Below are 13,761 nucleotides of genomic sequence, written 5' to 3'. Positions count from 1 at the left end.
GGCAGGCAGCCTGCTGCCCGCTGGCACTGCAGGCTGGGGACGGTCACCGGCCCGGCTGTGCCGCTGTCTCACCAAGGCTGGCCTGTGACAAACCCTGGTGGGGCACCTCTGTTTTCTGGCGTACCAGCATGGCCACAGGATGAGGCCATGAGCCCTGAGCTTGGCCCCCCCTTGGCTTAATCATGAATATGAACCAATTAATAGTCTGGGTAACGTGGGATTTTTAGCACATTCCCAGAGCACAGTGACTTTCCTTCTGCTACGCAAAACCTGGAGGGACCATCCTGCCTTCCGAGGGTGGGTAACATCCAGAGGTCAGTGAGTGCTGGGGGCACTAGGCTCAACTTCGCTGTGCTTAGCTGGACCGCGCTCACCCAGCAGCAGCCACGGCTCAGCCTCGGCAGCCATCCCTCCCGCTGGCACTGGGATGGGCAGCCATGGTGGCAGTACCCAAGCTGGGGGGGGGCTGCCCCTGCAGCAGTGACACACTGCTGAGCCCTGCTTACCCCTTGCTGAGGGGATGCTGCAGCTGATCCAACCCTGCTGGAGCCGGGTGTTTGGCTGCCTTTGGGGCTGCTCCGAGTAGGATGGAGGGGGGATGCAGGAATGATCTGGGGGTGGGGATACGGAGGAAGGCTGAGCCTCCCCAGCGCAGGGTTGAAAGTGGCTGTGACAACAGGATGGCTGATGTACGCAGCACAGAGCCCTTCCGAGGGGCAGCTCCACTGTGGGGCAGGCTCTGGGGAAAAGCTCTGTCTCCCCAGCAGGGCCAGCCGCACCCAGCGCCTCGGGGCTGGCTCCCTCCGGACTGCAGGGGCTGATGATGGCATGAGGTGGTTGGGCGCCAGCAGCCCCACTGCTGCCTGATAGCTGGGCCTGATGGGCCCCGTTATCTGGGTGACCGTTTGCGCGGCAGCGAGTTACTTGGCAAGTGCCGGGGTGCTCAAGGGCAGGCTGTCCCTGCTGGGTGCTGCAAGCCGGCACACGCACACGCCTCGGCACCATCGCCACGGTACGTGCCTGGGCATGCGAGCCAAAGGTGCGCTGAGCTGGCTCCGGGCTGCCTGCCTGCAGCCAGGGCAGGGAACCCAGCACACAGGCTGTACACCTGGCACCAGGATGAGGCCCTGCAGCCCCTCCCCAGGCAACCACCGCCCTGTGTTGTGCCCAGCTCCATCAGCTGGACTTTGGAGCTTGTCCTGCAGCCAATATTGACCCTCCTGCCCCAGGTCACGGCCCTTTTATCTGCCCAAACAAACCCTCCTGGGGGAGCCCATGAGGCTGCGATCCCCCCGCCCCAGCAGTGGGGCCCAGGCAGGGTCCCTGCCCTGGCACCACCACCACCATCCGCCTGGGGAAAAGGGCTGGGTGCCCACCGGGCCAGCCGGGGGCACCCCTGCCTCCAGCACCCCAAATCAGGCACAAGCCCCTCAGCATTCCCCACCACTGCCACTGCACAGGCGATGGGGTGGGGGTCCTTCACACCTTGCCTGCCATGCCGGCTCCCAGGGGAGGTGAAGGCTTTTCTCAGATCAGTCGCTTGACTTCTCCCACCACCCTGGCACCCCATGGGGCAGCGGGGGGCAGATGAAAAGCACTTCACTGCATCAGTCACAGCACCACAAAGCCCCTAGCCAGCGCAGCAGTGGGCAAGGGGCTACCAAACCCAGCCCCTGCCACCACCTCCAGCTCAGGATGGTGGTCTCGTACCTCTCCTTCAGCTACGGCTCTGACACGGGGCTCTGAGCAACAAGGGCTTCGCTGGGGCAGGGGCTGGGAGCTGTTGATGCAGGCAGTAGGTGCTAATTTGGGTACTGAAAGGACGGTCCCTCGCTGACTTGTTGATCCCTGGGCAAAAGGGATGGGGCCCCAGAGACCCTACTGGGGACCAGCACTGCCCCAGCCTGCACGCTGGCTAATTAACAGGCAACTGGATGATGGACAAGTCTGAACATCACCAGGCTGCTCATCTCCCAGCCCCTTGCCCACCATGGGGCCGAGGCAGAGCCCATCTCTCCCCACCCTGGCACTGGGAACCCACAGTAGACCCCCGGGGCAGCCGGGCAAACAGCCCCACAAACCCTCTGCAGAGATGAGCTGCTGCCCCCGCCCCGACTCCCCAAGGTGTGTCAGGGCAGGGCGGGCAGCGTCCCCACCACTGAGCACCCGCCACCACCGCCTGCCTCACGGTCCGGCCAGCCTGCGGCGAGGACAGCCCCGGCTCCCCCCGCCAGCCCCAGCGACACCAGCTGAGGCTTGAATTTCCCTCCGGACAATGGGGAAGGCAAGCTGGGATTGTAACCGGAGCGGGGGGATAAATAAGGCTGCGCAGAAGTTTCCATTACCCGCACCTTGGACTTCTGCATGGGACATCAAAGCCCCAAGGTCCTGCACTCCCAGCCCATCACCCCGGCTCCTGGCCTGCCATGCCCCCAGGTGCCGGAGCGCGGAGCCCCCTGGCCTGGCACCAAGGCCCCGGCAGCCGATGGCGCCGACACAAATCACCTACAGAGCACAGAGTGGAAAAGATGATTCGTTAGCGTGACAGCGCAGGAACACCCTCCTCCTCAGCCGGGAGGCAGCAGGCGCCAGACCGGGCCCTGGGGAAGCCACAGGGGGAGTTGGACGCAGGGAGCCCGCCCGGTACCACAGGAGGCTCCTGCCACAGCCGGCAGCACCCCAGCATGGCCCGCTCCTCTTTCCACCAGCTAAAGAGCCCCCCCCCCCGGCCTGGCACGCACCCACCACGAGGACTGCAGCCCCAACCCGCTGAGCTGGGGGGGCTCCCGTGGGGCTGCTCTCAGCCCCCTCGAATTCCTCCAAACAGCACCAGGCTTGGTTGAAATAACACATCCAGGGTTTATTGTTTTTTCCATTCCTCGCAGCTAATGATTAAAAAAAAAAAAATCTAAAATAAATTACAGAATTAAATAAACATGGGCTGGATTATTCCCCTCCCTGCCCCGTCCCCGCCACCCCACCCCCCCCCAAAGAAAGCATTAGAAGAGTCACTGGATTTGGCAACAGCAACAACAAAACAACCTCTAGGAAAAAGCAGCTACTTGTCAGGGTTGAGCGGTGCCAGGGTGGGTCCCAAGGGCCTCACCACCCCAAACCAGTGTGCGTCCCCCCTCTCACCGCCGCTCAGCCTCTGCCCTCACCCCCCAGCAGTGTCCCCTCGCCCCTTACCCGTGAGGCCGGCTTCCCCTGGCCCACCGTCCCCAGGGAAGGGCCAGCCCCAGCTCTAGACATGCGTCGGGTTGTCCAGATATGGGTCCGTCTTGGTCATGTGCAGCATGACTGTGGGGGCTTTATAGTGGCAGTGCACCCCGCCACAGCTCACCCCGCTGCAGGGCTTGCCCCTCGTCCTCACGCCCAGCTTTCTGTTGCACAGGCTCTGCCAGGTCTGCAGCGTCTTGGAGCTCCACACCCACACCCCACTGGTGATGCCAACCACCAGAGACATGAAAATCTTTAGCATAAAGACGGCCACGGTGGGCACCGAGGCCTCCAAGGAGCAGTTGGCGGCACGCCGGCCGGGGAGGTGCAGGCAGCCGCGCTCCAGGGCCCTGAGGTTCCAGTAATCCACATTCAGACGCTCGTAGAAGTAGCAGACAATGACGCAGGTGGCCGGGACGGTGTAGAGGATAGAGAAGACCCCAATCTTCACCATCAACTTCTCCAGCTTCTCCGTGTTGGTGCCGCCCGTCTTCATGATCTTCCGAATGTGGAAGAGGGCAACAAAGCCCGTGAGGATGAAGGAGGTGCCAATGACCAGGTAGCAGGAGAGGGGGATGAGGACGAAGCCAGTCAGGGCGCTGACGTCCATGCTGCCCACATAGCACAGCCCCGTGAGCTCGTCCCCTGCCACCTTCCGCATGGTGAGGATGACGATGGTCTTCATGGCCGGGATGCCCCAAGCGGCCATGTGGAAGTAGCTGCTGTGGGCCTCAATGGCCTCGTGTCCCCATTTCTTCCCGGCGGCCAGGAACCAGGTCAGGGTGAGAACAACCCACCAGAGCGAGCTGGCCATGCCGAAGTAGTAGAGGATGAGGAAGACGATGGTGCAGCCCGTGCTCTCCAGCCCCTCCTGGATGATGTAGAGCTCACCGTTCTCCCGGTCACAGGCAATGTTCTCAGCCCCTGCCACCGAGCGGATGATGAAGGCCACAGAGTAGACGTTGTAGCACATGGAGAGGAAGATGATGGGCCTCTCAGGGTACTGGAAGCGGTGGGGGTCAAGCAGGAAGGTGAGGACGGTGAAGGTGGTGGAGACAAAGCAGAGGGTGGACCAGACAGCCATCCAGATGAAAGCAAAGTCCTTGTCCTCCCGGGACCAGTAGACGTCCACCCCAGGGGAGCACCGGGGTGCACAGGAGAGGCTCTTCTCCACGTACTGGAACTTCTCAGGGTTGTCACAGGCCCCTAGGCCATTGGGTCCCCGGCCCTCAGCGGTGCCCGGCGGCCAGGGCCGGGGGGCCACAGGCAGCATGCCCTGGCCCTTGTGGGGCTCAGCAGCTGAGGCATTCTCGGGGGCCTCCATGCAGAGGGCATTGGGGTCATTCTTGGTGGGCAGCTTGCCGCAGTCGAGCGACTCGGGCCAGCCGAAATTGAACTGCTCCATGATGGGGACACACTTGTGGCGGGCCTGCTCGCACATGGGGCGGCAGGCGGGGATGCTGGCGCTCACCTGGTCGGTGCACATGGGCGCGTAGAGGGAGCAGAGGAAGAAGCGCAGGTGGACGTGGCAGCCGTACTCCACCAGCGGGGCGAACTCGTGCAGCTTGAGGGCGGCCTCGCGCTGGCTCTCGTGGCCCAGCAGATTGGGCATGCGGGTCAGGTTGTACCCGATGCCCCGGCACATGGGAATGTCGACGGGCTGGCACCGCGCCGCCCGCCCCCGCGGCCCCTCCAGCCCGCCCAGCTCCAGCCCGCGCCCGGCCGCCGCCAGCTGCCACAGCACGGACAGGGCCAGCCGCAGCCGCAGCGCCGCCATCGCCCGGCCCCGGCCCCGAGGCTACAGCGCCGCCATCGCCCGGCCCCGCCGCCCCCGCGCCCCCGGGGCGGCCGCTTGCTGCGGCTGCAGCTCCGGCTCCGGCTCCGGCTCCGGCTGCTGCTGCTGCTGTTGCTGCGGCGGCGGCGGCGGCAGCGGCGGCGGCGGCGCGGCGGGGCGGCTCCCCCCGCCCGCGGCCCCGGCCCCGGCCCCGGCCCCGGCCCCGCGCGCCATGCGGCGGCGGCCCCGCCGAGCGCCCCGCGCCGCCCCGCGCCCGCCGAGCCCCGGCAGCGCCGCGCCGCGCCGCGCAGGGCCCGCCGGCCGGGACGGCCCCGCCCCGCCCCGCCCCGCCCCGCCCCGCCCGCCGGGACATGCCCGCGGGGCGGGGCGGGGACACACGCCTCTCCGGGGGCGGGGCGGGCCCCGCGCGCGGAACCGGTGGCGCCGGGAACCACCCCGGGAGCGGCAGAGGGATCTGCGGCGGCAGCCGGGAGCGGGATCCGCACCGGGAGCGGCACCTGTGCGGGGCCGGGACCCTAGCGCCGGCGTCACCCGCCCCGCACCCCTCGCAGGCGTGGGGCACCCACGGGTGAGCACGCCAACGCGGTCCCACGGGGTGACCTCCCGTCCGGCCCCCGCGCCGGTGGGGCACACGCACGGACCACGCACCCTACTCAGCCCAGCCCCCACCTATCCCCGCCCCCAGCCCCAACCCCCCCCCCGCACATCCCGTCTGCACCCCAGCACCCCCAGCCCTGCTGACACAGCCCACACGCACACGCAAACACACGTGCACACCCGTTCACACACACGCCACACGCACGTGCACACACACACACGCCTGCAGCAGCCTGGCACACCGTGGGGCCCTGCACACCCGTGGGGCCCGCCCTGTGCACTGGCACACACACTCCCATCACGTGGGCGCAGGAACACGCATGACCTCGCCTAAACCCACCGGAGTGGTGCGGGGGCCTGACCCCGCTCCCCGGGGCTCCTGCAGCACGGCAGCTGTTTGGGGGTGAGGGGCTGTGCACACCCGGGCGATGGTGCGTGGGGCACAGGCAGCCGCGGGGTGCCCACCCCAGGGCTCACCCACTCACAGTAGCGGCCAGGCTGGCCCTGCCACGGTGGGTCGGAGCAGTTCCCTGGGAAACCCCCTCCCCGCAGCCTGGCGGGGTGACGTGCCTTAGCTTGGGGACAGAAAGTGCCACTTTGGTCCCGCTGCTGAGCAGGGGGAAACTTACCTTGCCAGAGCACACCCGTGAGAGGGTACCTGCGCCCGCGGGGCTGGGGGGCCGTGGCAGAACAGCGGGAACTGTGGGAGGTGGCTGAGCCCCAGTGCCCATGGCACAGGCTGGGAGAGCTGTGTCCTTGTCCCTGGGAGTCACCGGGGTTGGTGGGATGGCAGGGTGCCCCGTGCCCATGGGCAGGGGATGGCGATGGCACCTGGCAGTGGTGATGTGAGAGGCCAGGGCTGACTGGTGGTGACACCAGTCAGCATGGCCAAGCTGGGGGTGCCAGCCCCAAAATCCAGTGTCCTGCTTGCAGGGTGACAAATGGCCCATGCTGGGCGCAAGGGGAGGCTGAGGGTGCCCGGCCGGAGGAGCCAAGGGCACTCAGGCCAGCAGTAAAAGCATGCTGGGGGTAGCAGCGCACCGGGGATGGGCTTTGCTGCCCATGCCACCTTCACAGGACACCACCAGCTGCTGATGCCACATTTGGCCCTGGGGTGCCTGCTCAGGGTGCTCTGACCCATCCCCAGCACCCATTTGCAACGGGGGAACAAGCAGCTCAGCTGTCCTGGGGGAGTTGGGGCAGGGTCCCCGGGATGCCCTGCCTACCAGGGTGTGGGCACGGGCTGGCGCCTGGGGGTCCAGGCGCCGCACTATTCCTAGGCATTCCCACAGCCCTGTGATTTCTTTAGTAACAACATAACAACCTGTCAACGCGGCTCCTAATCGCCAGCCACATACTGACACCCCAGCCATACATTATTTAAACATCCCCGATTTGTCGCTATAAGGAAATTCCATGGGAGCTGCTTATCGGTTATTGTAATGGTGCAGGAGATAAGCCATTGCCCTGGAATTTCCCTCTAGCACAGGCAAACTGCTTACCCAGCTCCAGCGCCCTGGGAAAAGGGTTTTTTTGGGTTATTTGGAGTGCTGGAGGAGAGTTTGGGGGGGGGGGGGGGGGCGGGGGTGTCCCAGAAAGCACTGTCCCATGTGCCCGGGTGACATGGAGCCGTAGCCAGCTTCAGGGGGCTTCACACCTCGGGTTGAGGCCATGCTCCTCCTTGTGTGCTCTAAGAAACAGGTGGGTTGGGAGCATTTTTTGCTGTGGTGCTGGTTTGGGGGCAATCGTCACCCACAGAAGAGCTGGCAGCCACAGCTGTGTCTGCTGTGGCTGAGGTGGAGGTGACACCTGTGGGGTGCTGGGACCTGTCCTTGGGATCCCTCATCCCATCCAACCCCAGCCTCAGATGCACATCCTATGTAGGTTGAGGGACCCAAGGGTGGCAACTGCCACTGCTCCAGGGCACCCTAAAGCCCAGCTCTTGCCTTCCTTTTAGGGAGCCATTTGCTAAGGAAAGCTTGGAAACATCACCTGGAAACACCCAAACGTCTCAGAACCCAGCTCTGGCTGCCCAGTGAGGGTTCTCATGGGCAACGGGCACAGCAGGACCCATGGCCAGGGGATGGATGCAACCCCGAGGTGCCAGCTCCACCATCCTGGCTCACCCTTGTGGGTGCCCCTGTACCTCCCAGCCCAGTCGCCTGGGCTGTGAAGGGTTAATGGGGGAGGGGGAAAACACACAAATAATGTCTTCTAATTTAATTTAGCTTTAATATGTAAAACTGTTGCTCTTGGCAGGAGGCACCGCAGCCCAGCCAAGACCAACATGTGGATTTTTCAGAGTCAAGGGGCGCCTTTTAATGTAGAGGAGCGGCCGCCCCTTACCTCCACCCCACACACTGGGGGTGGCACCTGGGGTGCTCCTCCCCACCCTGACACCCTCCTTGGATGCTCCACGGGATGCCCAAGCCCTGCCCAAGCCTCAGAGACCTGCAGTGGGGCCAGCAAAGGACGCATGGAGCCCTTCCTGGAGCTTCATCCCACGCGCAGTGGTGGGCAGGGGGTTCCAGGGGGTGCCACCAGCATCCCAACCCTTGCCCGAGTCTTGCCCTTTTATTGCACCACTGCCTGTCCCTGCTGGGGAGTGACCTGCCCACCTGTGCCCGCACCCCTGGGGTACGCCGGGAAAGAGGGAGGGGACCGCATGCTGTTTGCCGCCTGGATGGGGACATCATGGCCATGCACAGAAGCCGAGATCTCCAGCAGGTCTGGAAGCCTTGCAGTGAAAACAAGAACACCAGGTAGAGCAACACAGCAGATTTACGGCCTTGGAAGTGGCCCTGGGCTGGGAATCCAATATCAACAGCTGGAAGAAAGGGCTCACAGAGGCTGCACAGAAATCCTGCCCGGGAAGCGGCCAGCCTGGAGGAGCGGGGCCGTATCGCAGGAGCCCAGGAGCCTGTGGTTCCTGGCAGCAGCTTTGCCCCATTTCCTTTCTTCCCGTCAACAGTGCTTGCAAACCTGTGCAAGAGACTCAGCGAGGGGAGGGGGAAGGGTGAAGAAAAATCCTCACTGTCGCCCCAGGATAAAGAGAGGCTGCAGCAATGCCCCTCATGCCCACACATGGGTGGATCTTCCCTGGGTTGCAGGGTTTGGGGATCCCCCTCAGCACCAGCGATGGGGACAGCCCCGGTGGGAGCCAGGGAGGGGGCAGTGGAGCTGGGGAAGGGGTGATGGAGCAGAAGAAGGGGAAATGGAGGAGGGGAGGGGGCAATGGAGGTGGGGAAGGGGCAGTGGAGTAGAGGAGAAGGTGATGGAACTGGAAAAGGGGGGGCAATGGAGCCAGGGAAGGGGTCATGGAGCAGAGGAGGGTGTGATGGACCCATGGATGAGGGGAGGGGCTATGGAGCTCGGGAGAGGGCAATGGAGGTGGGGAGGCAATAGGGCAGGGGATGGGGTGATAGAGGCAGGGAAGCGACAATGGATTTGGGGAGGGGGTGATGGAGCTGCAGAGGGGCCCACGGGCGCTGTCCTGTCAAGCCTTGGCCAGGGCAGGCAGGACTTGCTGCAGGGTGGTGAGGGGTCCCACACCAGCTGTGCTGCCCTCGCCCCTGCCTCTCCCCAGCAGGCCGAGCCCACGGACTCTCGGTGGTCCCAGCTCCCAGGTCCACAGGCAGGGGCTGCCGCAGAGAGGGAAAACCCAAAACAGCAGGGGCAGGCCACTGGCCATGCTCAGGGGCAAATACGGGCTCTGCGGCACCCCGTGCCAGCTGGGGGGACAAGCCCAGAGGGACAGCAATGGCACAGCCCGGAGGGAGAGCAATGGCACAGCCCCACAGGGATCTGGGCGGATAATTTTCCCTTCCTGAAGAATTTCACAGGAATAGCTGGTGCGAAAGGCCAGCAGCTTCAATTTCAAAGCGATGCTGGTGCTGGGGCCGGATGGGCTGGCTAGCAGGTGGAGGGTTCCATCCTGGGAGCACCCCACGCCGGGCACCATGCAGGGCTGCAGGCTGGCACCCAACCAGCTGGAGGGGCAGCTGCACCCTGCCCAGGCCACCATCTCCCTGGGGACACCCTCCAGTGCACCAGCAGGAGCGATCCTCAAGCCTGAACCCTTCCTACTCCCAGGCACAGTCTGGTGTGATTCAGATGCACACACGTGTGCACCAGACCATGCATGCCATGGGGCAAGCGCTGTTCCGTGCCCCACAAGCGACCTGCCAGGCTCCCAGTCGTGGGCAGGCGGCAGCAAGTTGGGAAGATGGGGATTGTGGGGGACAGTCCCCAGACAAACAGGTGGAGGCACCTGACACCAGCAGGAGGAGTTGGGTGAACACACAGCAGGGATCCTGCCCAGCCCCACCCTGTGCCAATGGAATGGAAAAGCCATTTCTTCCCTAATTCTCGCATTAATTATAGCAGCGAGAACCCCGGTGGGGTGCCCCTCCTTCTCTCACACCACTGCCACCTGTGCTCCGAGTGTCCCAGCTCACACAGCACAGGCTGGCTCATTCCCCAGCCATGCCAAAGGCTCTGCTGGGTCCCCAGGGAGCTGCAGACCCCCCCGCCCCATCCTCCTATCCAGGTCAGGGCCCGACCCAATCCCCCCATCCCAGGAAAGGAAACCTCTTCCCAAATGCCCCAGTGCCCCTCAGGGCAGCGGGATGGCATACCTGCCCTCCCGGCTGTCCCCTGCACAACCTGCCACCCACCAGCAGCAGCGCCCACATCTCTGCACCACCGCTGAGGGGGTTGCAGAGACATTTCCTGCAGGAGCTGGAGGTTTTTACCCCCTTTTCCCCAGGTGTGTGGTTTCAGTAACTCGAGGAGCCACAAGAGCCTGTGCCTGCCTTCACTGCATGAACAGGCAACTCTGTGGTTGCGGCAATGGAAGGTGCTGCGGGCGCAAGGTGATGGGGCCATAGTGTGGGGGATGCTGTGCTCAACACCAACATCCCCCTGCTGCCATCCCATTGTCACCCCCTGCAGCCTCCACCTGCCCAGGGGGGTCCTCCAGCCATCCTGGGGCAGTGGCAGGCAGCTGGGTGACACCAGTGTCCCCAGGCAACGTGGTGTCCTGAGCTCCCTGGTCACCTCCTGGCCTTGGGTCACCTGCATGTGTTTGCGGTGACAACCCAAGCCCTTGGTGCAAGGACACAGGGTGACACAAATTCCCCAGGGATGCGTGCTGCAAGCTGGTCACCCACAGCTGGGGAGCCATGGGCACCCTGTGGCTGCTGCAGACTGGGGGTGGCGTGGAGGGACAGTCCTGCTGCCAGTCTACCTCCCTGGCCATGGCCACAGGGACCCAGGGCCGTGCCACCCCCGCCAATGCAGCCATGATGTGAAGCAGGCAGGAGACACGCGGTGCAGGGCATGTCCCCACCGCCCCCAGCAGCCCTGGGAGCCTGTGGGACCAGCACATGGACAAGGACCGCATGCAGCTGTGGGCTCAGGGGACAGCGCAGGAGGGCAGTGGGGTGTCCTGGGGGAGCCCCCACTGGAAGCATGGTGGGGAGCTGGCTAGCAAGGGGATGAGAGGGCACATTGGGCAGTCCCCCACCTCTCCCGCAGTGTTTTAGTGGGCAAGTGCAGCACAACAGGCTGCTTACAGCCTTCTGGGGGGCTGGGACACACATCCCTGGCTATGGGGACCCCCTCCCCATCAAAGGGGAAGCTGGACTGAGCCAAGTCCTGCCCCCAGCCACCTCACTCACCCCTGCAGACCCCTCTGGGGGGAGGACAGGACCCAGGTGAGCTTTGCAAGCAGGCATTCACTCTGAACCCTACTGATGGCAGCATCTGCAGTTTGTAGCAGCTCCCTCCCAGCTGTTTTAGCCCTGGGAAGGGCAGGTCATATGATGACCAGGCCATGGGGCAACTGTTTGCCCCGCAGCTGACCTTCAGTGCCCACCTGTTTCCTGACAGCCCAAGGACGGGCAGAGGAGGCGCCCAGCGCTGGGAGAAGGCTCTGCAGTGCTACCAGATGACATCCCAAGCCAGCACAGGAGCCCTTTCATCCCCAGCCCCCAGAGTGAAGCTTCTTCCCCAGGACACCCCATCCCATGGCACCGCCAAGTCGCCCGCTGCTGGGCAGAGGGTGTCGGCACTGGGTCCTGGTGCAGGCACAGACACACACGTCCCTTTCTTCGCCCCTCGGCCCCGCGTGCAGCTTGGTGCTGGCAGGCAGGTCTGCACCGCACAATGCGCCTCCTTGTTCGCCCCGGCCCAGGGCTGGCTTGCGGGGAATGGCAGGGAATCGCCTCCGTTTCCTGCTGGGGTTTTATTACATTCAGCGTATAAATAAATAAATACGATCCAGAGGAGAAGGGGAGAACCACAGGGCAGCCTGGAGCCAGGCAGGACGTGGGCTGGGGCTAAGCCCAGCGGCACCAGGGCTGGGAGCAACCCAGGAGGGGGTAGGAGGGTCCCGGGATGCTCCACAGTGTCTGTGTCTCCCAGGATGTCCATGCCCCCCGTCTGGCGCCAAGTGCCTCATGTCTCTCGAAGGAGCTGCTGAAATCCAAGCAAATGCAATCCAGGCAGGAGGCAGCTCCACAGCCCCAGGGCCGCTGCAAGCGTCTGGGGAGGTGCTTGCCGTGCCGGGCACAGAACCTGGCCACCAGCACCCTTACCTGGCTGGAAAAGATACCTTACCCCAGGCAATTTGGAAAGTGTGGGAGTGCCCTCAAGTCCTGCCAGCCCCAAGGCCAGCACTGCACGTGCTCATGGCCCAGCAGAAAGCTCCTGCATACCCTGCCCATTCTTGTGCACGGCTCACCTGTTCTCTGCCACCCTTCAGAAACGGTGCCACGGGCCAAGAACATTGGCACCGGTTCAAGCCGATGTGGCTCACGGGCAGGACGGTCGGGCTGTACCTTGGTAGGGACTTGGCCAAAGCAACCCCCAGAAGCAGGAGCACCCCTGCAGATCCAAGCCCGAGCCCACGCTGTGCTGCCGCAGGAGCAGAGATGGATGCGAGGACCAGAACTTGCTGGAGATGGTTTTAACTTAATACTGAATTGGCCAAGCTCCCCATTCAGTTACCAAGTCAAACCAAAGGTCTCCGGTGCAACCTCAAGGCACTGTCACCCTGCAACCCCCCTTGGGTGCCCCAACAGGTGGCCTTTCACCACCCCCACATACATGGGCTGGCAATGCTGGCAGTGCTGTGGTCAAAGTCCTCCTTGTGGTCGTTGCAAAGTTCAGCTCAGCTGTGGTAGCTGGATGGAGACACTTTCCTCCAAGCTGCATAGATTCATCAGGGTTGGCCAGGGAGGATTTTGGCGCTTCCAGTGCTTTTGGGTTGGGTTGGTTTCAACTTGGTTTGGACCAAGAGTAACGAGCAGGCTGGAGCAGCCCAGGCTGAAGCTCTCCTCTCTTTGCAACCTCTGGTTGAGTATTTGCACACATCTGAGATCTTCTGTCCTCTTCCTTGTTACTGGACAGAGCTCATCAGGACTGGGAAACACCACGTTGCATTTCTTCTCTTCCCAGGCGCCAAATCAGTCCATGCTGAGGTCACAGTCCTCATCAGAAAGTGATGGTTACTACCCAAGGTTGGGTCACTTCTTGCTCTTGACAAATCATCTAGTACCAGCATCCTCCTCCCTGATGTGGTTCCTCCTTGAGTACCTCCATCATCTTCTCCTCTCCTCCACGTGGAGTGTGCTGTGAAACCACCGCCTCTAACCTGGCCAGAGGAGCAGCACCAGGGGAAGTTCTCCAGCTGTGTCCCCAATTTGCTTACCAGGGTGCTGCTGTTGTGCAATAACTTCCATCGCAACCTCCCCTTGGCCCTCCCTGGAGAAGAGCTGCTGCAGACAGGCTGCTGCATTAAGGAGCCAAATTACCCCAGTGCCTTATTTCTACAAGGGACAGATGCTGATGTCCCAGCAGAGCCAGCTCAAGGGACACTGAATTCTGACCACTTTGGGGCAACAGATTTTCTGCTTTGCTCGAGATGATCGCGGAGCCCTTCTGCCCCGCTGCCTCCCCCCACCTGCAGGCTTCGGACTTCACATCCAAACAGGTGTTTCCTGATTGCTCACTCTGCTCCTCACCGCGCCGAGCCAGTCGGACAGGCTCTTACACCCCTGAATGATCAGCAAACACCCCTCACCTGCCTGGCACCCTCCCGCAGCCACACACCCCACCCAGAAACACTCCACTGGGAAGTCCAGACC

The 13,761-nt window shown here is 63.5% G+C and overlaps 1 protein-coding gene across 1 annotated transcript; it reads right to left on the bottom strand.

Annotated features, from left to right (window-relative positions):
• Positions 1–2,839: 2,839 nt before the first annotated feature.
• Positions 2,840–5,173, bottom strand: FZD9 (frizzled class receptor 9). Its single transcript, XM_009501342.2, has one exon. The coding sequence runs from the start codon at positions 4,994–4,996 to the stop codon at positions 3,245–3,247; it is 1,752 nt and encodes a 583-aa protein (XP_009499637.2). The 5' UTR covers positions 4,997–5,173; the 3' UTR covers positions 2,840–3,244.
• Positions 5,174–13,761: the final 8,588 nt, after the last annotated feature.

Source organism: Phalacrocorax carbo, chromosome 17 (assembly GCF_963921805.1).
Source record: "Phalacrocorax carbo chromosome 17, bPhaCar2.1, whole genome shotgun sequence".
Taxonomy (NCBI): Eukaryota; Metazoa; Chordata; class Aves; order Suliformes; family Phalacrocoracidae; genus Phalacrocorax; species Phalacrocorax carbo.
Note: the sequence above shows the minus strand (reverse complement) of the source record. Positions and strands in the feature narration are given on the sequence as shown.

What these genes read in the sequence shown, in the direction of transcription:
- FZD9 (XM_009501342.2), bottom strand. Translation starts at nt 4,996, where the DNA reads ATGGCGGCGCTGCGGCTGCGGCTGGCCCTGTCCGTGCTGTGGCAGCTG.